Source organism: Mastigoproctus giganteus, chromosome 5, assembly GCF_048544385.1.
Source record: "Mastigoproctus giganteus isolate SK-2022 chromosome 5, ASM4854438v1, whole genome shotgun sequence".
Classification (NCBI taxonomy): domain Eukaryota; kingdom Metazoa; phylum Arthropoda; class Arachnida; order Uropygi; family Thelyphonidae; genus Mastigoproctus; species Mastigoproctus giganteus.
The window spans coordinates 109,363,454-109,386,732 of NC_143579.1; the positions used below are offsets into that span (position 1 = coordinate 109,363,454).

General features: G+C 38.0%; 1 protein-coding gene across 1 annotated transcript in view; it reads right to left on the reverse strand.

Annotated features, from left to right (window-relative positions):
• Positions 1–23,279, reverse strand: part of Ykt6 (YKT6 v-SNARE homolog) — a 139,424-nt gene that overhangs the window by 89,434 nt on the left and 26,711 nt on the right. The window contains exons 2-3 of the mRNA XM_090373400.1: positions 6,452–6,603; positions 58–140 (exon numbers count right to left, since the gene is read on the reverse strand). Coding sequence (XP_090229526.1) covers positions 58–140; positions 6,452–6,558 — 190 coding nt within the window. The 5' untranslated portion in view covers positions 6,559–6,603. The remainder of the gene's footprint in view (positions 1–57; positions 141–6,451; positions 6,604–23,279) is intronic.

Here is a 23,279-nt window from a genome sequence, read left to right on the forward strand (position 1 = left end):
AAGTTCACGGGTCTACATGTACAGCTGAAACAAAACTGGACAAGTAACAACACTTACCTTGCTCTTTAACAGATGTTCTACTTTCTGGCTGTGTTCGCTCTGCAAGAACTTGGCTTGTGAAAGTCATAAATTCCTGGGCACTAAGTAAAACCAAGAAAAAATAAAATGCATTTGAATCTCTCTCTCTCTCTGTTGAATATATTGTGACTGGCTGATACACATATATATGTGTCAGTCAGGCATATACAGGATGATTCACTACCAGTGCGACAAACTTGTAGGAGGTGTAGGGGGCACAAAGACGAATCGGAATCACATAGCATTGCAGGGTCCAAAAAGCCTTCGTTATGCGGTAGAGGACGTTGAACGGGAGGTCGTGTGAACAGCGATCCCACTGGAAGTCAGCATTTGCGAACCGATTTCCGAGGCAGTAGGATGGATGAGTATTCAAATGTTGAACTGGCTGACATACACCTCGCTTATGGAGCTGCGGACTGTAACGGGCACGCCACTCTGCGTTTGTACATGAACGTTTCCTGCACAGGCATGATCCTCATCATACGATTTTCGCACGTGTGCACAGAAGGTTACATGAGACTAGTTGTTTCACGAGAGGTACCATGAATTGAGAGCGAACGACGAGGATGCCGCACAATGAGGAGAATGTCCTACGTCTTGCAGAAGGCAATCCAAGTACGAGTACTCGAGCGATAGGCCAACGATTGGGTATTTTCCAATCCACTGTATGGAGGATACTGTCAACAAACCAAATGAGTTCATACCATCTGCAACGTGTCCAATCATTGGAGCCTGTGGATTATCCACTCCGGAGGACTTTTGCTACTTGGTTTCTTCAACAGAGTGCGGCAGACAGTGCATTTTCTGCTTCCGTATTGTTCACGGATGAGGCAAGTTTCACAAGAGAGAGAACCTTCAATCAACATAACGCCCATTTGTGGGCTTTGGAGAACCCCCATGGTACGCGAACACGTGCAACTCAACGCCGTTTCTCTGTCAATGTTTGGGCTGGCATTGTTGGAGACCACTTCACTGGACCGTACCTTCTGCCCCATCGTCTGGACGGTAGGACATACTTGATCTTTCTACAGCAAGTCCTGCCCTAACTTATTGAAGAAACACATGTTCCTCAGTCGTTGTGCCGCTCAATGTGGTTCCAGTATGATGGGGCTCTCCCACATTACACCAATGACGTCCGCCAACACCTAACCGTTACATTTGGAGAGCATTGGATAGGTCGTGGTGGTCCGGTTCATTGGCCTGCTAGATCGCCGGACCTATCATGCCTTTACTTCTTCTGCTGGGGTCAAATGAAGACATTGGTGTACAAGACCCCCGTTGATTCAGTTGAAGACCTCGTCACCCGCATCTCTGTAGCTGCCGGTGAGATTCAAGACGCGCCAGGAATCTTCCAGAACGTTAGGGATTCCATGCGGCGGCACTGTGAAGAAGACCAGAAGCAGTCCGGCGGCGGACTGCTTCTGGTTGAACTTTCGAATACCTTCTGTAGAAGGACTTTTTGTTGTTATTTGGTTTTTAGGAGCATTAGCAACTAAGGCCATATTGCTCCGGGATATGCGGTGGTCATTCCCTGACCTTTCCGTATCCTCCGTATTTGGTGGTGACAGGCTCGAACCCCGGTCTAATCAAGAAGCGTGTGCTACGCACTGCTGCTCCTTCCCACCTGGCTATGGAGGCGCCAGAAGGACTTTTTGCCAATGTAAAACTTGTCATTAAAATGATTTCTGTTACACTAACGAGTTGCTGTTTCTGTTCTTTTTCTTTGCTTCTTTGTCCACGTGACCTCCTGCGTGACAAAGGCATTTCAGACCCTGCAATGCTATGTGATTCCGATTTGTCTTTGTGTCCCCTACACCTCCTGCAAGTTTGTCGCACTGGTAGTGAATCACCCTGTATATAGATTTTTGTGTTTTTCCACAATACATTTATCTTACTACAATTTAGGGAGTGATCTGTTGCTTTACCTGCAAATAACGTTCTTATGTAATACAATACTGTATTATTAATGTATATCCATTACAAGGCATCTAAAATTTAGACCTATGAAAAATTCTTAGTATTCAAGAAAGATTTTCTGTTGTAGAAACAGAATTTTTGTTTCTGTAACAGAGTTTCTGTACAAAAATAGATGCAGAATAAAAATATACTGCTGATGGTCAGTTGATCTGTCTACAAATTTTTTGAAAATATAAAAATGATTCTGTAGTAGCTGGAGATAACAATTTGTCATTACTTGCCTCATGAGGAAGCCTACTCCCTCTGTCTTAGATTGGTTCACTACAAACTAAATTGAAGAGGACTCTGGAAATTCCTCCAGTCTTTGATGGGGAAATTTGGACATCTCCAAATGAGAGACAAGTTATGAAATCACTATACTGCCACTGAACCCTTTTGAAACTGAATATCTTTTTTCAGGTGTGGTCTCCATGCTTGGACACAGCATTCCAAGTGCATTCCCACTTATAAAGGCACCTATATGTCTTATATTTGCCTTATAAGCGGAATTATGACTTACTTATCTCCACAAGAAAACATTTTATTCATCATTGATGGACTTTCCTTGCTACCCATCTATGCTGCTGGGGGAACTTCGTGTCTGCCTGTATCGCAACTCCCAAATGCTTTTTTTCAGCTATCCCCCTTTTTTTTTTTTTAATTCAACACCACCAATTGTGTAAGTTGTTTTGGGATTGCTATTCCACAAGCATAAGACCTTGTATTTTGCTACATTAAAACATAATTACCACTTTACTGATCATCCCTGAAGCCAATCTAAATCATCATGAATAAGTGCTGCACAGTGATCATTAACTACTTTCTTGTTCTTGACATCTGCAAATTTTAACATCAGACCCTGTATCCCTTCATCAATGTCACTTAAGAAAATCAGAAATAGTGCTTCCAGTACCACTCTTCACATACAGCAGTGTTTCCCAACTTGTGGTCTGTGATTGTGTGTACCCTTCCTAAATGCATTATACATACCAATATCTCACGAAACTCGACATCTATATGTGCAGTCAGCAATAAGTTTTCTAAGCAGTGCAGACTTTTCTAAGTAGTACAGCTTGTGTGGTTTGTCAATGATATACAAGGATAAGTTTATTTTTCCAGAACAGATAAGGAGGTGATTATACCATTGTATAAGACAATGGTTAGACTGTTTTGAGTCCTGCATACAGGTCTGGAAGCCTCACTTTACAAAGGATGCTGATCTGTTGGAATGGATGCAGAGAAAGACGACAATATTAGTGTGGGAAACAAATGAGTGTGCTTACAAAGAAAGGCTACTGTTCTGCAAATTGCAGTGTCTGGAAACTAGGCACTTGTGAGGAGATCTGTTTGAGATGTTTAAGGTTTTGAATGGATTCAGTAAGCTAAATGCTGATGGCATCCTTCCTCTTGCTCAGATAATAATAGTATTTGCCATATAGTGCAAGGAAGCTACAAGCTTTTGCTGCACTGGCAAAAAGAAAAAAAAAAAAAACAAGTAAATAAGAAAATACAAATTATATGCTTCCCTCCTCATACAGGTAACTATCCACTGACCTTTATGAATTTATTCAAAATCTTGGACTCAACTACCTAAGATAGCAACTTGGTCCAGCAATCAACAACTCGCTGACTAAAAGAAAACTTCTTCCAACAACCTATTCTAAACTTAAACCCCTGAAATTTGAATTTATGACCCCTAGTTCTGGAATTCTTTATAACAATGAGAATTCCACCTTCATTAATTTTACTGATCTCTCTCTCAGAGCCTTATAAACCTCAATCAGGTCACCAAAAGGTGCCAAATTGCTAAGCTGTTCTTTGAACCCTTTCCAGAACTTCAATATCTTTTTTCAGATGAGGTATCATACTTGGACACAATATTCCAAATGGTGCCTTAAAATTGCCTTGTACAGTGGAATTATGACCTCTCTATCTCTCCAGGATTGTTCAGTAAGTCATCAGGACACCATGTGCTTTCCTGGTCGTCTGTTTACACTGTTCAGAAAACTTCATATCTGCCCATATTGTAACTCCCAGATCCCTTTCCTATTCCACTTTTTTTAATTCAACCCCACCAAGTGTATAATTTATTTGTGGGTTGCTATTCCCCAAGTGTAAGACCGTACATTTAGCAGCATTAAAACAGCGGCCACTTATCTGTCCATCTTTGAAGTCTGTTCAAGTCATCCTGAAGGAGTGCTACTTGGCACTGCTCATTAACAACTCTGTCAACCTTTACGGCATCTTTAAGCACTGATCATTTATTGCACTTTAGCTCAAAGGAACACCTTTAACGCAATATGTCAAAGATGTTCCTTTGAACAGATATTACTTGACAACCATAACACTCCTCCATTTTCTCAAGTTTCAGTCAATCATATACAATTTTTTATTAAAAGTTTTATACCCCACAATGATACACATTGAAAAAAAAAAAAAAAGGAAAAATTCATCGGCTAAGAGACAGCTAACATTTCAGGTAACAGTTTTTAATTACTGTTACTCAAGTTCTCTGATATTCCTGAGGAAGAAATTTGCTTTAGTAGAAACTGAACAGCTCCAGTGTTTATAGATGAGGTCTGTATTTTTGAATGGGAAGAGACCAAGATTAGACTGGCCTGCTTCCCTTTTAGAAACTGCTTTGATGCTGTAATTGTAAGTAAGAGAATGAATTTTTTTTTTTTTTTTTTTAAGAAAAAAATTGTTTTGGTTTCCTTATACACGTTAATGTTGTTTGTACTTATACACCTTAATCATGTTAATGTTGGTTTCCTTATACATGGGACACTAAATGAGATATTAAGATGAATATAATATAAGATTTTCACAGATCCACTAAACTAAACTTGCAATACAGAGTTGGAAAACAAAGATCAGAACGTACTATAGCTCTTTTACAATATAATATGAAATAAAATAATAAATATAAATGTTGGAAAATAACAACATTGCAAGAGGTAAAAAGCATAACTCAATACTTAAGACACCTTGAGTAAACTAAATAAGCCAAGCTATATAGACCGATGAGCCAAATCAGCTCGTACCCGACAAGGCATGGATGCTACAGGATTTCTAAATGTGTCTTGTGGTATCTAGTACCAACACGTAACCAGCAGATCCTTTAACTCCTGTAAGATCCACGGTTGAGACGCCGCACAACGGAGTTGCTGTTCCAACACACAAACCACAGATGCACAATGGGATTGATGTTTGGAGAATTTGGAGGTCAGGGAAATACCTGGAAGTCTTCCTCATGTTCCGCAAACCAGTCTCGAACAATCCGAGCAGTGTAGCATAATGCATTATCTGCTGAAGGATGGCACGCCAGCAGAGGTAAGGCGTTGCCACGAAAGGGTACCTGTACCTGAGTCAGCAATTAGATCAGTCTTACGGTTAGGTAATGATGTTTAGGTAGGTGGTAGACATCAGAGTTACTGGCACATGGATGACTGGACCGAGGGTACCCAGCAGAACATCACCCAAAGCATGACACTGCCGCCACCGGCTTGTTTTCATCCCACAGTGCATCCAGGCGTCATCACTTCCCCAGGTAAACGATGGACACTTACCCGGCCGTCCACATGGTACAACGGAAAAAGTGATTCATCAGATCAAACGACTTTCTTCCAATCACTCAAGGTCCAGTTTCGATGCTTGTGTGCCCACTGTAGGCACTGTCGCTGGTCAACTTTGAGTGGGCACTTGGAACGTGGCCTGCGGCTACACAGCCCCATTTTCAGCAGGGCTTGTACTGCGTGTTGTGACATATTATTCCCGTCACCAGCATTCCAACTGCTGGAGAGTTGCACCACAGTTGCCCTTCTGTTGCCATGTACCATCTGGGAGAGCCTTTGCTCACCTCAAGCATCAATGAGCCATGGTCGTCCAACACCTCGCCAGAAATTCATGGGTTTCCCCTCCTCAGACCACTTTCGGTAGATACTAACCACTACTGACTGTGAGCACCCCACCAGCCATGTCGTTTCAGATATGCTCTAACCCAGTCGTCTAGCCATTACAATTTGGCCTTTGTCAAATTTGCTTAAGTCCGCTGCCTTTCCCACCTGAAGAACAAGAGTAACACATTAATGGAGCTCAGTATCAGGTGCTTTTTATACTGTGCCCCGACCTGCACTGTAGTTCACCTGTAGTTGCTTGGATTTGCATAACGACTCGCTGGTCATAATGTTTTGGCTCATCGGTGTATATATATAGCTATGTTAAATTATGCCCAAAAAATTATAGGGATAGTCTATATACCAAAATAAAGTTTGTATAAACACTTGTCAATTTTGGAATGGTGATGGGGCTAGGGCTGATTGAATTTAAAAAAAAAAAAAAAAAAAAATATATATATATATAAATAAATCACTATGAAAATTTTAAATGTTAAAAATAATAAAAAACTTTTACTTACTTATTTCTTTGGAAATAATTAAATGAGCTTAAATCACTAGCTGATGTTAGAGTAGTTGCACTAGTGGCATGCTTGTACAAAACTGCTAAGTAATATAGTTTCACCATACTGTGATATGAGAGAGAGAGAGAGCCTAATACTGATAAATTTATCTAGAAAAAATATATTTCAACATAAATATAAAATAATTCAGTAATCCAATCACAAAATATGTCTTTTTTTCCCCTTCTAAAACTATTATTTAATTATATAAATACAACTATAACATTAAGAATTGAAATTGTACTTCATAAATTTTATGCTAATATCCCAAAAAAATGGAGATGTGAATACCAGTCTTCACTTTGCTTGCAGTTAATGATATCACCAGTGCAGAACACACATCTTCATGCCATAATTAGCCATTAAACAGCACTGTACTATATTACATTTAAAAAAATTTAATAAATAAAAAATTTGTTCATAACTTCATTGATGAATTTTTGCCATTTAGTTATACTCATTATAAATTTCTTTGATATAACAAAAAATATGTTGCTATTACAGAAATGGAGCATCTGTTGTTCAATAAAGCTTAAAAGTTATAGGACTGTACTAAATGGGAATAATTCTGAGAGAATTTTTTTTGAATGGTGCTCAAAATACAGCATATAAAGAAAAAAGCATATAAAGAGAAATTTCCAGTTTCCAACAAATTCAATTACTTCATGAAAGGAGAGCTAGCAACAATCAAACTAAAAATATTTTTATTAATGTGACAGGGCTTTCAGAGAAACTGTCTCAATTCCCTAATATATCATGACTCTGCTGATGATACATCAATTTTCTCAAAGCGTACACAAAAATGGAGAGAGGAGAAACCATTCTAAGTGATTTATCTATTCACTGCATTTAAAGCACTTTAGTTCTCTTATATGCTTACACTATCAATAAGAAACAAAAACAGCAATGTGTTTTACACATATGGTCTCCTCCACCCATTTCACTCTAAACCCTTACATACAAAATATATACATGGCAATCATAAAATCACTTCCTATGAAGAAATAACCTGAAATAAATAGCTGAGATTAACCATGAAGTATGAGTTTAATAGCAAAATTCGATGATACAGGTGATAAATAATAATACTGCACTTGGAGGGCAAGCGGCATTTCATACGCAGCATTGTGCAAACCAAGTTTGCCAGGGGCTCACATCTGGTGAGTATGGGCTTGGCACACCCAGGGTCCTGAGCTGGATATCATCATTCTTCTCTTTCTTGGTCATTCAATTCCCTTCTACTTCTGAGTCCTGCTCATTCATTCATTCGTTCGTTCGTTCGCGCTCTCTCTCTCTCTCTCTCTCTCTCTCTCTCTCTCTCTCTCTCTCTCTCTCTCTCTCTCTCTCTCTCTCTCTCTCTCAGGGTAATTCAGAAATTTTTTTTTGGCTGGTGCAGCTTAAGCCTCAGGCTTCCTTGCACCATATGGCTAATAATAATAACAATGCATCTGTCTCCAGAGTGGAAGCACCCAGCCACAAGTTGCCTGGGCACTAAACTGGGTAGTGGAAAATACTTTAAATAAAACAGAAGTATAGTTATCCATTCAGGTAGTATGTTTTAGAGTAGTGCAATACCAAGGATACTAACAGCAGACTGCTTCCACAATGTTGACATAAACATAGTTTATGTCAAGTCATAGCTGCAAACACAGGAGCAGCCAGATTTTCTGTGCCACAGCTCACAATGGGTTGTGCATTTATTTTGGCAACATAGGGGCTTAAACCTACAACTTTTTTTTTTTTTTTTTTTTTTTATGAGAACCCCAAACACGAGAGGTATTATAACCTATAGTACTTAGTACCGTGCTTGGGTTGGAGGTTGAGAAGACGAAAGAAGATATTTGTTGATATTGGACTTGAACTTCTGTAGATTATAATTTTCAGGAAATACGTATGAAGGAAGGTTGTTCCAGAAAATGGCAGTTGAATGAATAAATGAGGAAGATGAAAAGTTGGTTCTGTGGGTTTGAAGTTGGACAGTAAATGGATGTTGGATGGTTGCGGCACGTGTTCGGACTGTTTTGAAAGAGAGAGCGGGAATTATAGAAGCCAATTCAGAAGAACAGTGCCCATGGAAGTATCTGTAGAAGTGGCATGCAGCAGAAACAGTGCGTCTATGAGAAAGCGAGTGGAGAGACTCTGTTAGAGATGAATCATTAATTAACCTAACTGCCCTCTTCTGAATGGAATCAAGAAGCCTGAGAGAGGTTTTGGGGGCACCACCCCAGATATGGGAACAATATTCCATGGCAGGGCGGATTTGCGATTTATACAGAGTGAGCAGCTGTTTGGGAGAAAAGTAACGCCGAGAGCGAAAGAGAAAACCAAGTTTTTTAGATGCAGAGGAAGCAATATTTGTAATGTGCTTGTGCCAAGAGAGATTAGAAGTCAGGGTAATCCCCAAAAGAGATATATCATTTTGCCTAGAAATTGGAGTGTCAGTAAAGATAAGCATAGGAGCAGAAGAATCCTTTTTGCGAGATATAAGACATAAGACAAGATTGAGTTTTAGAAGGGTTGAAATCAACTAAGTTGTCTTTGCCCCACTGGAGAATTACCTGAAGATTGGCATTTAAGGAATTGGCAGCAGATTTTCGAGAACTTGAAGCTGATTGAGCTGGACAAGGTTTCTCAAAATGGAAAGTTGAATGCAATGTGCTATCATCGGCAAAACTATGGATAGGATTGCCAGTCAATGGAAGAAGGTCACTGATATACAAGAGGAAAAGAGTGGGGGAAAGAACTGAACCTTGGGGGACACCGGCATTAGTGGAGAAGTTAGAAGACAGAGAGCCATCTACCATCACCCTCAGTGTGCGATCAGAGAGAAAACTGGATAACCAATTACTAACAGTTGGCAAACCATAAGATGGAAGCTTGTTTAGAAGACCTTTATGCCAAACACGATCAAAAGCCTTTGAGATGTCAAGAGCAACTACTTGTGTTTCACCGAACCTTTCCATTGAATTAGTCCATAAATGGGTAACATAAGCCAGAATATCACCAGTGGATCGACACTGACGGAATCCATACTGGCGATCGTTGATCAGACGGATGGTTTCTAGGTAGTTTAAGAGTTGGCGGTTAATTGATTTCTCCATTACTTTAGAAAGAGTAGAAGTAATTGCAATGGGATGATAATTGGATGGAAGGATTTGTCACCCTTTTTAGGAACTGGCTGGATATGAGCAAATTTCCAAGCAGAAGGAAAAACACCTTTGGAATAAGAAAGTGAAAAAAGGCGGCAAAGAATAGGAGTAAGTTCAGGAGCACAGGTTTTGAGAACAAGTGGAGAAATACCATCAGGACCTGGAGCTTTCTTAGCATCAAGATTCATCAAAATCCTTCTGATATCCTTTTGACGGAAGACCACAGGAGGTATTGAATGGAGCGTGTTAGGAATGGTGGGAGGTGTTTTACCAAGATCATTAATGAGCTCGAAGAAAAATGGGATGCTAGCAGGTCAGCTTTATCCTTGGCTGAAGTGACAACAGAACCATCTGGTTTGGACAGAGGTGGGAGCAGAGATGGGCAAAAGTTGCGGCCAATAGCTTTGGCAAGAGACCAGAATGCTCGGCTACCATTAGGGCAAGAAGCAAGTTTTCTACTCTTAGCCTGTTCAAACTCTAGTTTGGACTGATTAATAACTGCTTTACAATTGTTGCGAGCTTTGGTGTAGGCAGAAAATGAAACTGAAGAATTAGAAACAAGCCAATTACGATATGCAACGTTCTTCTCTTGGACAGCCTTAGCACACTTATTGGAAAACCAAGGTTTAGATAAAGGACGAGATTTTAAAGTGGAGTGTGGGATAAAGGATTCCATTCCTGCAAGAATAATTTCACTGACACGATCTGAGCAAACGTTGACATCAGAAGTTTTGAAACAGTAATCAGACCAAGGAAAAGAAGAAAAGAAGTCTCGCAGGTCATCCCATTTTGCATTCTTGTAATGCCAAACAATACGAGGTTTGGAATAGCCATGAGATAAAGGTTCCATTGGAGAAGAGACAATCACCAAGTTGTGATCTGAAGCGCCTAAAGAACCTCTCACTTCAACCTTGTACTTAGAAGGGTTGTTTGTGAGAAAAAGATCAAGCATATTGGCTGTATGATTAGGATTGTCCGGTATTCTTGTAGGTAAATGAACAATCTGTGCTAGGTCATTAGTAATTGCAAAAGCCTCAGCATCTCGACCTGCTGGGTCGGTGTGACTAGAAAATGGAAGCCAGCTGGAGTTGTGAACGTTAAAATCACCAAGGAAAATTACCTCCCTGTTAGGAAAGTTGGACTGGAGAAAGTCAAGTTGCAAAGAGAGGAAGTCAAAGAGCTCCAAGTGATTAGTGGAGTTGGGAGAACGGTAGAGACAACAGATGAATTTTACACAATGAGGTAGAGAAATTTTAAGCCAGAGAAGATCAAAGAGAGGAGATTCCAAATTGCCAAGTCTTTGACAGGGAATATCAGAACGGACATATGCATAAGTACCACCTTTGAGGCGAAAGGAATCATACAGCAAATAATTTGGACATCTGAGATGAGCAGTAGTTGAATCAACTGATAACTGAGATTCAGTCAGAAAAAGTACATGGGGTTTGGAAGACTGCAAGTGGAAATGGACATCGTTGAGATTAGAATTGAGACCACGTATATTTGTGAAATGAATTAGGAAGTCCTTGGGAGGTTTAGATCTTTTCGCAGATAAGCTTGCTCTATTATTTTGACAATTCATGGTGTATTCAATAGTAAGAAAAAGTGGGTGGGACATGCTGTATGAAGTAATGAAATTTTTGGATATGGCGTACATGTGGTAAGAATATACCCAGATCCTTGACATAACGTGGCCTCGACAATGCTCCCCGCATACACACTACTCGGACTCCCTCCAGTCACTATCTGGCAGAGTAGAGGTAGCAAGATTATACACTAGCTGATCCGGAAGCTTCCTAGAGAGTTACCAATAGGTTCAGTCCGGTGTACTAACTAGCGGCCGGCCTGTGAACACCGTTTTAGAGCTGTACCCTCGAAATGTAAGGAATATTGGATCTCGCCACGACATTCATCATAACCTCAAAAATCATCAATCGTACTGCATGATGGAAGAGATAGGGAAGGGTTGGCCGGAACTTAGCTCTAGAGACTAAACATGGGTTCCACCACGTCAAGCCTCCAATAAGCAAAGTGGTGGTATTTCACCGGTTGATGAGAGTCATCTACCACCTAGTACTGCCTGGTAACATAGAGGGGCGGCATTCCTCCATGTGGTGTGGGCGCTACACCTCGACCCCTGCTTACGTTGGTTCACACCTGGGTGGTCACCCACCATGTACTTGTGCATGAAGGTTATACCCAGGATTACTAACAGTCCCACCATCGTGAAGGTGCAAGCAGAGGATTTGGCTGTCATAGACAGTCCGGACTTCGCCGAAATTGGGTCCACTTTGACTTGAGTGTCACCTGAATATCAGTTCCATCAGCGTTTTAGACTCCCAGGTAGCAAGAACAGCTTGTCTGGCATATCTGAGAGAATGTCTGTGACCAACCTCAAGGACCTAATCACTTGTGACTGCACACTAATCATTGAACCATGGCCAACCATGATATACCGTATTTCCCCATGCATAAGATGCACCTTAATTTTGGGGCCTGAAATTTGAAAAAAAAAAAAAAAATGTATTACAAAGTTATTGAACTTAAGTTTTATTCATCACAAAATTCATACAACTCATCACTGTCTTCATATATTTCCTCGTCCTCAGTTCCATCTATGGCATTTGAAATGCCACACTTCTTAAATGACTTGACAACGATCTCAATCTTGATATTATCCCAGGATCTTTTCACCCAGGTACAAACTTCTCCTATAGTTGGTTTCTTCACTCTTCTTGCTGGTGTCAAATTGTCCCCAGAAGACTTCATCCATTGGTTCCATTTGTCTCTCATGGCAGCTTTGAAAGGTTTGTTAATGCTGACATCAAGTGGCTGGAGCTGGAATGTCAAGCCTCCAGGTATGACGGCAAGTTTTGTTTCTTGCTCTGCAGCCATCTTCTTTGTATTTTTTGTTGTGTGCCCTGAACTGATCAAGCACCAATAGGTTTGCGTAAGAGCCCACCTGGTCTCCTGCTCCAAACTTTCTCAAACCAGATCTTCATCCCATCCTAATCCATCCAACCCTTGTCACGAACGTGGACAATCACTCCTCTAGGAATGTCTTCTTTTGGCATTGTTTTGCGTTTGAAAATCAGCATAGGAGGCAGCTTGGTTCCGTAGGCACAACAAGCTAGAACAACTGTATAATGGCTCTTTTCATGTCCACTTGTCTTGACAGTTAGTTTTCACCCCCTTCTTATCAACAGTTCTGTTACTTGGGACATCAAATTGAAGGGGGACCTTTTCCATATTTGCAATCTGTCCCAACTCAAACTGATGTGTCTTCCGACATTGAATGACAAAACGATGAAATTCAAGGACCTTCTGCTCATAGCTTTCAGGCATCTTTTGGGCAAGTCTGGTGCGTGTACGCATTCTTAGTCCATTCCGTTTCATGAACCTGAAGCACCAATTGTGTCCTCCTTTGAAATAAGTACCTTCTTTTTCATCAGCAATTCTTCTTGCCTCATGCTGAACCATCTTTGTGGACACAAGAATTCCAATTGCCCTTTGCTCCTCAATCCATATCTTCAATTCCCTCTCTAAATCAGGCCATTTTGCTGACTTGCCTCTAATGGCCTTCTTCTGCCATGGAGTTTTCAGTAGGGTTTCTTCTTCCCGTAGCCAGTCTCTGATTGTTTTCTCAGTTGGAGGAGGACCAAACTTACGTTCAGCAGCACGATTTCCATTCGCTTTTGCAAACTGGATCACTTTTAACTTGAATTCAGCACTGTATGAAAATCTTTTCTGAGCCATTTCTGGGCAGAACGTGGCAAAATGTAACCTAATATACCGGTAACAAGTGCGAAACAATGAGCGCAAAGACAACAAGTGCAAAAAAGCGGGAAATGCAAAAAAAAAAAATCTACAACCACTGTATAAGATGCACCCAGTTTTTAAGACCCCAAATTTTTCGAAAAAAAGGTGCGTCTTATACGTGGGGAAATATGGTATAATGTTCGAAAGAATGAGTTGTCTGAATATCAAATGACCAAGATCTGGCAATGTTATTTCAGAAAGTTTAACCTTTTCTTGTAATCCCTTGATCTGTTCAACTGGTTGGCACTTTAGAAGCAGTCAGGAATATATCATTACATTATTACAGCAATTTCAATAACCATATAATAATCCGAGTGAATTTATATATTTTGCAGAATCAATATCACAGTTTCCTTACAACATTACTGATATTTCAAAAAAAATGAATAACTGAATACAGTTAAGTAGTTCAGAAAGTAGACATATCTATGTGGAGTATCTACATTTATGTACATTGAGTATCTATGTTGAGTAAAGTATCTACATTGGCCAAATTAAGGGATGCCAAAGGGAAAAGTTTTTAATTAAAAATATTTTAACTGTAATATCTTATTTAGTTATTTTTTTAATAAAAAAAATTGTAAAAATTTCATTCAGATTCAGACTGCAAACTATTTAACCTTCCATCACTCATATACCCTTGAAAAAGGAGGAAGAACCTGTACGCCCTCTCTCACCTAATGTAAACAGATGTCTTCAATTAAACAAAAAAAAAAAATTGGCGTGGCATTGGTGTGACACCCCTTTGTTATAATTATAAAACATTAATTAAAAATAGTGATATTAATTATGACAAACACACTCAAAATTAAATATGCTAAACTCACATAAAGTATATCAAACAAAAATAAATGAGAGAAACTAATAATAAAGAAAGATTTTATCATCATATTTTTTAGAATATACAGTTACACTCACTGATGATCTTACACCATGTGATCATCTGCATTTTTGTCAGCTTTTCACATTTGGCCCTAGATGATAAAACCAAAGCTCTACAGAAATATTAGCCACCTGTTATTGGTGTCTCACAGATGCCACCTGCAAATGGGAATTGGCAAGAAAGACTTTCTCACCTGGCTCATCTCCCAAATTGAAATACAAAGACACCACCACAAATGTCTGTATTTCTCTCAGCTGTTCCCATTTAGCCAGTGAAACCAAAGCTCTAGAGCAGGGGTTCTTAACCTGGTGCTCACAAGTACCATTGTGCTCTTTAAAAAATAAATTTTGCTTGCAACTGATCCTAAAATCAGTGCTTGCAAGCACCTTCGCTTAACTAAAAAAATTGATATATAAATCTTTGTATTAAAAAGGTGCTTTCTATTTCTCAACTTTCTGCGATATTCTACAAAAATTCATTACAATCCTCAAGAGAAAATCCTTTCTTTTGTTAGTGATTGGAGGAAAATTATATATTTCACAACATTTTAAACTCAAAAACGGTCAAGGTTTGACACTGGAGATATTCTTCAAATTTCTTATTAATTATTGTTGATTTGACATTTATTCAGTAAGAAAAATTTTTACAAAATACTTTATTGAAAGTATGATCATTGTTGCCGTAGTGTCACTACAGGCAGAGGATACTGCCTCATGGATTCTCAGTTTCTGGTTTTAACAGGTTTCTGCATTACAGTCCTCTTTGGTATTAGATATTATTATTAGTCCTCTATTATTTGGTAACAGATAATAGTAGTGAAACTGGTGTAATTTGCTTATTATGTCAGGCATATTTGGCTGGCTATCAGATGTTGAATTGTGAAAGACATTACCAAACATGCCATAGTCATTTTCATGAAGCTTTTCCCAAATTTAGTGATATTAGAAAAGTTAAACTTCAAGAAGAAGAAAAAAAAACTTGAAAGACAGAAAATTATTTTAAATTTAGGTCAAGCAAATAGTAAAATGTTGGCGAATGAAGTTCCATTTATTTTATCAAATATAATTGCAAAGAATTCATTGCCTTACACTAGCAGTGAAATAATAAAAAATTATGTAGTGTCATCATTAGAAGTGCTTGCTAGCATCTAACCAGAAAAACAGAAAGCTACCTTAATTAGCTCTGCCAAAAATATTCCTTTGAGTAATGAAACAGTTTCAAATCAAGTTTATAAAATGGCAGATGTAATATTCAGTGAATTATTCGGGAAAATCTAAAGTTGTGTATTTTTTTCACTGGCACTTGGTGATTGAATGACGTTTCGGACATATCACAATTCTGTGCTTTGTTCATTTGATTCAACATGATGGCAGCTGTGAAGAAGATTTTTTGGCTATTTTTCCGCTTACTGGTCATACAACTGGAAAAGATGTATGTAACACACGAAATTGCTCACAGTGCATAAAATTGATCTGAGTAAACTTGTAATAATTGTTACCGATGGTGCACCTTCCATAATAGGTAAAAACAAAGGCCTTATTGCTTATCTTAATAGAGATGAAAGGATACCTAATTTTGTGCATTATCACTGTTTGATTCATTTGAGACCTTATGTTCACGAATGAAAGATCAAAAAGAAATTATAGGATGTCTTGAAGTCATTTTTAAAGTCATCAACCATTTTATTGCAAAATCCCTAAATATGCAACTTCTAAAAATATTTTTGGAAGATCTTAGAACACCACATTCTCATCTTATTACCCATACAGAGGTTCGTTACTTCGGTCAAGAAATTGGGAGGTGTTTCAAGAAGTGAATGCTTTTCCAATAGAAAGCAATAAGTTAAGCAGTTTAACTTCTGTTCTGGGAGAAAATAATGGAGTCACTGGTTAAAGATGCATTGCAGGATCATATAGACAAGACTGCAGTAATAATTCAGACATATCATGAGTTTGTTAAGGGAAAGTCTTGTCTGACCAATTTGATTGGATAGTATGATGTGGTTACAAAGGAACTGGATGCAAAAAATTATTTTTATATCATATACTTGGATTTCAGGAAAGATTTTGACACTGTTCAGCATGGAAGACTATTGTACAAATTGGAACGGTATGGTATTAAGGGTAAGTTGCTACAATGGATAAAAGGATGGTTGAGTGGCAGAAGACAGTGGTGATCAATGGACGCTGTTCTTCATGGACTAATGTTATTAGTGGAGTGGAATCACCCAGGGTTCAGTGTTGGGCCCACTGTTGTTTTGTATTTATCAATGATACTGATGACAGTATATCAGGCTTAAAGTTTGCAAACTTGTTTGCAGATGATACAGAGGTTGGCAGGGTTGTTAATGGCAAAATGGAAGTGTGCTACTGCAACAGGATCTAGAAAATTTGGGCAGATGGACTAAGAAGTGGCAACTGAAGTTAAACATTGACAAATGCAAAGTACTGCACACGGGTAGAAGTAACCCCAGAGAAAGAGAAATGTACCAGCAGTGTGGTACTACACTTAGGGTGGTAGAAAATGAAAAAGACCCGAGAGTAATTGTGCAGTCAAATATGAAGTTTTCCAAGCAATGCAAACAGGCTGCCAGAGTAGGCCATGGGGTATTGTCAATGATATACAGGAATTTTGCTAGTAGGGAAAAGGTGATTATCTTAAAATGAGGCTCCAGACCTGTGTACAGGTCTGGAGCCTCATTTTAAGAAGGATGTAGAGTTGCTTGAGTGAGTACAGAGAAGGGAAACAAGATTGGTGAGGGGAACGAAGGGGGTCCTCCTATTGAGAAAGGCTTAAGTTCAGAAAATTCAGTGGCTGGAGACTAGGCACCTGCAAGGTGATCTGACTGAGGTGTATAAGGCCTTGAATGGGTTGAGCAAGCTGAATTCTGATGGAATTCTTCCATTTTCTCAGATTACAAACCTGAGGGGGCATAAATTCAAATTGAGGAAAGACAGATGTAGAATAGATGTGCAGAAATTTGCCTTTAGTCAGCGGGTGGTTAATTACTGGAACAAACTTCCATCTGTTGTTGTGGAAGTTGATAGCTTAAATTCAAGGAGGAACTGGACAAACTTTTAGAGGGAAAGGGTGTGTGAAATTGGGTTTTTTTGGCTGATGCTACATAAGCTCATATGCTTGCTTTCCTGCATCACATGCCTCCATTACTGTTACTATAAAGGAACCTTTTAATGAAATTTTTACTGAAGATTTCAAGATTACACTTTTATTCATGGTTGATATCTTCGGCCATTTAAATGAGTTAAATTTGAGGCTACAGGGAAAAGGTAAATTTGTGGTAGTTTTATGCAAGGAGATTATTGCATTTGAGAAAAAACTTCAAGTGTTTCAGAATCAAGTTTTAAAAGGAAATTTGTTTCATTTTCCTACTCTTAAAAAATGTCTGGAGGAAACTGCTAAGGAGTTCCCATCGTTTGTAATGAATGTAATCAAAGACGTTAGTGACCAATTCCAAGAAAGATTTGAATACTTGAAACAGCACCTCCCAAAATTTGAATTAACAATAAATTACAGAAATTTTGACATCAGCAACTTGGAACAAATTTTCAATCAAAATGAAGTAGCAGCTGCCGAGTTAGAACTTGTTGATATGCAGTTGTCTTTAGCTCTGAAATGTCTTTTCCAACACAAAACTATTTTAAAATTCTGGGATTCTTCTGACTGCAAAAAATTTCCTTTATTACAAAGTACTTTCGATGTTTGGATCAACATATACATGTCAAAGTGCTTTTTCATTAATGAACATCAAAAAAAAAAAAGTACAAGATTGTTGACATCACATTTGGAAGACAATTTGCAATTATTTCTTCATAACAGAGAAATAATTTCAAAGGTTTGGCATCACCTCTTCAAAGTCAAGGTTCACACTGATAAGGTAATAAATATTAGCACTCAAAAAATTTTAATTGAGAAATATAATTCTTGTACGGGTAATATGTAAAAATTAATTTAAAAAATGCATTTTTAATCTTTAAGCAAAAAATTAATATATACGGTGCTTGCACGTATTGTAAGCTGCAAAATCTTGCTCGCTTAAAGCAAAAGGTTAAGAACTCCTGCTCTAGAGCAAGATTAGGCAAATGGTGTTGCCTAATCTTGCTGAACCGTGGTTTTCAACCAGGGGTATGTGTATTCCCAGGGGTAGCTGAAGCAGTACCAAAGGGTACCTCGGGCTTTGCATCCAAAATGGCAGATTTTCATGTGCTTAGTTTTTAGTAAAATATTTATCAGCTAACTGCAAATTTTATTGATTTTACTGTGTATTTATTTCTGATGCCCTAGAAAAATCATGTTTTGAGAAAACCAAACTGTCTGGCCTATCATAGTGCCAAATTGAAGTCATGTGATTTCTCCATAAATCACTTCATGTATATTTTTGTCTAGTTTAGCCTTTAGCAGTTTATGCTATCCTAAGTGTAACTTCTAGTCAACAAAAGGATGTTAGGTGCTGTTGTTTACAAAAATTTACTTTATAAATAATGTACTGCACTTGACAAACAGTAGCTGTATTCCCATCCAAAAGGTAGCTGTTTGTAATTAAGTGTTCAACTGAAATACTCTTTTATTGCATTTCCAGCTGAGGGGACAAACTGGGTGTTTACAGTAATTATTCACTGATAAGTCCTGTTGTTTACAAATATTACTAGGCAACTAAACACATCAAAACAAATATACAACCAAATTTTAGATATTTTCTCCTTTCAGAAATACAGATGAACAGTAGATACATGTCCCAGAAACACCTTGTGTTAATAGCTTGTATTGGAATGACATGGTGGTTTTTCTACTTAATTATTTTTAATTTTTATTTCACACCGCCCAATCAAGGATAAATTTTTAATTAGAGGAACAAATTCTACAGAGAAAACAAACAATCCTGAAAAAAGATGCGAAGAAGAGTCGAGAACACCTCAATATGACAGATCAAGTGGCGAGTGTAATCATGACAATTCAATAAGCTCAGCTACGAGCAAATCAGCTTCAGATAAAAAACAAAAAAAAAAAAAAAATTATAAAAATGAATATTTGAAATATGGCTTCTAATATTATGGTAATGAGCAGAATCAAATCCCTCTGTGTTTAATGTGTGAACAAAAACTTGCCAATTACTGTATGAAAACCGCTTTATTGATGAGACATTTTGAAAGAAATCACTGAGTTGAAAGCCCACTGCTTATTTCAAAGAGATGTATTAAACAAATAAAACTTTGTTGGTAAAATCTATATTTGTGTGTCATAAAAAAGGATTATTATAAGCCTCACTGAAAGTGAGGCTATCGCATTGCTTGTCAAGGAGAGGCCCACACTATTCGTGAAAATTTGATAATGCCATGAGCTATTGACCTGTGCAAGACAATATTCAGACCCAACAAATTGGCAAAAACAAGAGAGGTGCCACTCTCTAATGACACTAAAAAGAAGAATTTTACTTCGTTCAGCTGATCTTTTCAATGAACTCATTCATAGACATAAGTTGCCACCTTATTTTACCTTGCAACTCTGAGAGCACTAACTGTGATGTTAGTATTTGTTCGATACGTGTATAATGGTGAGCTATGTAAAGACATGCTTATCTGTGACAATTTGAAAACCAATACAACAGGACCTGACATTCTTGAAAAAATTAACAGCTTTTTTCATGCTTCTGAACTCAACTTGAAGTGTATTGACATTTATACTGACAGTGGTACCAAGACTATGCATGGTACCATTTCAGGTTATGAGAATCAAGGCAGTAGCACACCCTTCCTGTTCAAGCAGTCACTGGGAAAATTTAGCTGTGAAAAAAATTACTGCAAAACTGAAAGATATTTTTAAGACACTAATAGAAATCATTATTTAGGTGAATCTAGTGGTTAAAATACAAGACTTTTCTGGTAGATGATAACAAAACAGATAGGGACTATAACTGCTTACTTTTTTACACTGAAGCACACTGGCTGAGTGAGTGAAGGTAAAGTGCTGATGAAATTCTCTGAATTACACTCTGAAATTGTGATTTTTCTTACTGATCATAAATCTTTATCACCTTTATGATCAGTAAGAAAAATCACAATCTCAAGAAAAACAACTTGAGATACAGAGATTCATAGACTTTATATTCAGTGATTATAATTCACACAAGGTTGCACATCTTGCCAATATATTTGACAAACTAAATGCACTGAACCAAATCACTTTGGGGTAAAAACACGATACTTTTCATGGCAATGATAAAATCTCTGCATTCAGAGATGAAATTATTCTTTGGAGAAAGAGAGCTGAAGCAGGACAATGGGATACCTTTGATACTTCTATGTCTTGCTGAAAAAGGTATCTCTACAGAGTCAAATTTACAGAAAGCAATAACTGACCACCTCGCACAGCTGTCAATCTCTTTTAAAGAATATTTTCTTGTTAATACAGACATTGAAAATTAGAGGTGGATAGCCAACCTTTCTTGAAAATCCAAAACTCCTCTGTCCTATCCATAAAAGAACTGATTGTTAATCTCTTGTGACATGTCATGCCAAGAAAAAGTTTTTCAGTATTCCACTGTCTGTTCTGGGCTAGTTTGGTGGACTCTTTCCCTAATATATCAGACAAAGTAGTTCATAAACTTTTACCATTTGTGATGACTTACGTAAATGTTAGTTTGCCAAATATTGTGACACAAAATTGAAAAAGACAAACAGACTTGATGTTTCGGAAGACATTCGCTGTCAATTATCAGCTTTGACACCTAATTTCAGCAAAATCCCTGAAAATCTGTCACGGTGGGTCTCTTATTAGATTCACTAGGTAACAATTTTTTATTTTGGAGTTTTAATATTCACTGAGCAGAAATTCAATACTCAGAAATATTAACATCGCTCCATTAAAATAATGGAGTCTTTTTTTTTTTAATTTTAAGTGTAATCATTATTTTTTGGTTCCACTATAATACAGTACACACATGCAAAAAACTGAAAAACTCCCCTTTCTTAGCGTTCCATGCCTTCGATAATCTTAGGGGGTACCTGAAGACCTTGCCAAACTTCGAAGGGTACTTTGGCCAAAAATGTTGAGAACCACTGGCCTAGAAGAAAGATAGCCACTTTGGTCCACCTGGTGTTTGCTGTTAAACACTAAAAACTCTTAATTCATATTATAACAAAATGAAAACAGAAAATACTCTATAATTAGCTACAGAACACTGGTGGATAAAGGATATGAGTGGATTTGATTTCAATTACAAATTACAAAAAAAAACCCATCAAAATATAACAGAAAAGTGGCATCTGTCAGTGACATACTAGCAGTGGAAGCCTAAGCAAAAATTTAGGAAATTTATCGTCTACTTATTCCTGGAATGTCTGGTTGATATGGTGCAGGATAATCTAACCATTTAGCATTAGAGAAAAGTACTCTATGTACACGGATGAGTGGGATGTATATAGCCTTCTTGTGGTGACCTCAAAATGACAAAATTTCAAAACTAATAAAATAACCAAAAATTGCTCACCAGTTAAGTTTATTCTTATTTAACTCTAAACATAATTCTGATATCCTATAGAACAGTGCTACTCAAAATGTAGTCCCCAGACCGGTGCCGGTACGCAATGAACTGGAAACACAAATTGAGAATATGAAATTCTAATTCATTGCAGACTTTACCAATTTGCAACGATTTGTATTTTACAAAAGTATCGGTCCGGACAGATTTGAAATAAAAGAAACTGGTCCTTCACCACAAATAGTTTGAGAAGCACTACTATAGAACATGCACAGAAAATTTATTTAAGTAAGCTCCAAAGGTGTACAAGGATAGTGGAGTTGTAAACAAGGTAAGCTTTTGTAGTATTGATGTTGACATATCACACTTTACACTACCCAATAGGTTTAGATCTCTTTATGGATGAGCAATGGGTGCAAGAAAGCCACAGGCTTTTGCAGCACCAATGGTGGTAGTGAGGATGGGGAGTGGATAAGAAAATAAAAATTATGCACTTTCCTCTTCAGACATAACTATCCAGTTGACCTCAAAATTTGGATTCTGGAACAAGTTGCCTTCAACTTGTTCCAGCAATCAACAACTCTATGACTAAAAGAAAACTTGCTACAATCTAGTCTAGTCTAAACTTCTTCCCCTGTGATGTGAATTGATAGACCCTAGTTCTGGAATTCTTTATGAGTGAAAAATTGTTTTCATTCTTCTTACTAACTCCTCTCAGAGCCTAAACCTCAAGCAGATCCTCTCTAAGGTGCTTGGTTACCAAGCTCTATAGTCCACATACTCAGTCTTTCCTAATACAGTCACCCTTTTGCTGATCTTGCCATGCAAGTTGCCCTTCTTTGAACCCTTTCCAGAAGTTCAATATCTTTTTTTAGTTGAGGTATCATACTTGGACACAATATTCCTTCCAAATGCTGTCTTACAATTGCATTGTACAGTGGAATTGTGACCTCTACATCTCTCTCTCTCCAGGATATTGTTTGATGTCATCGGTAGGACACCTTGAGATACAGGGATTCATAGACTTTATATCCAGTGATTATAATTCACACAAGGTTGCACACTTGCCGATGGGACAACCTTCGTATCGTCTGCAACTTGGACATTAAGCCTGATATACCACCATCTGTATTTATAAATGATATTGATGATGGTATATCAGGCTTAATGTCCACGTCGCAGACAATACAAAGGTTGGCAGGGTTGTTAATAACACTAATGACAGTACACTGCTGTAACAGGATCTAGAAAAGTTGAGCAGATGGGCTGAGAGGTGGCAAATGAAGTTTAACATTGACAAATGTAAAGTACTATATATGGGAAACAGTAATCCCAGAGTAACGTATCAACTCTATGGTACCACACTGACAGTGGTAGAGAATGAAAAGGACCTTGGGCTAATTGTGCAGGCAGATATGAAGTTTTCTGAGCAATGCAGAT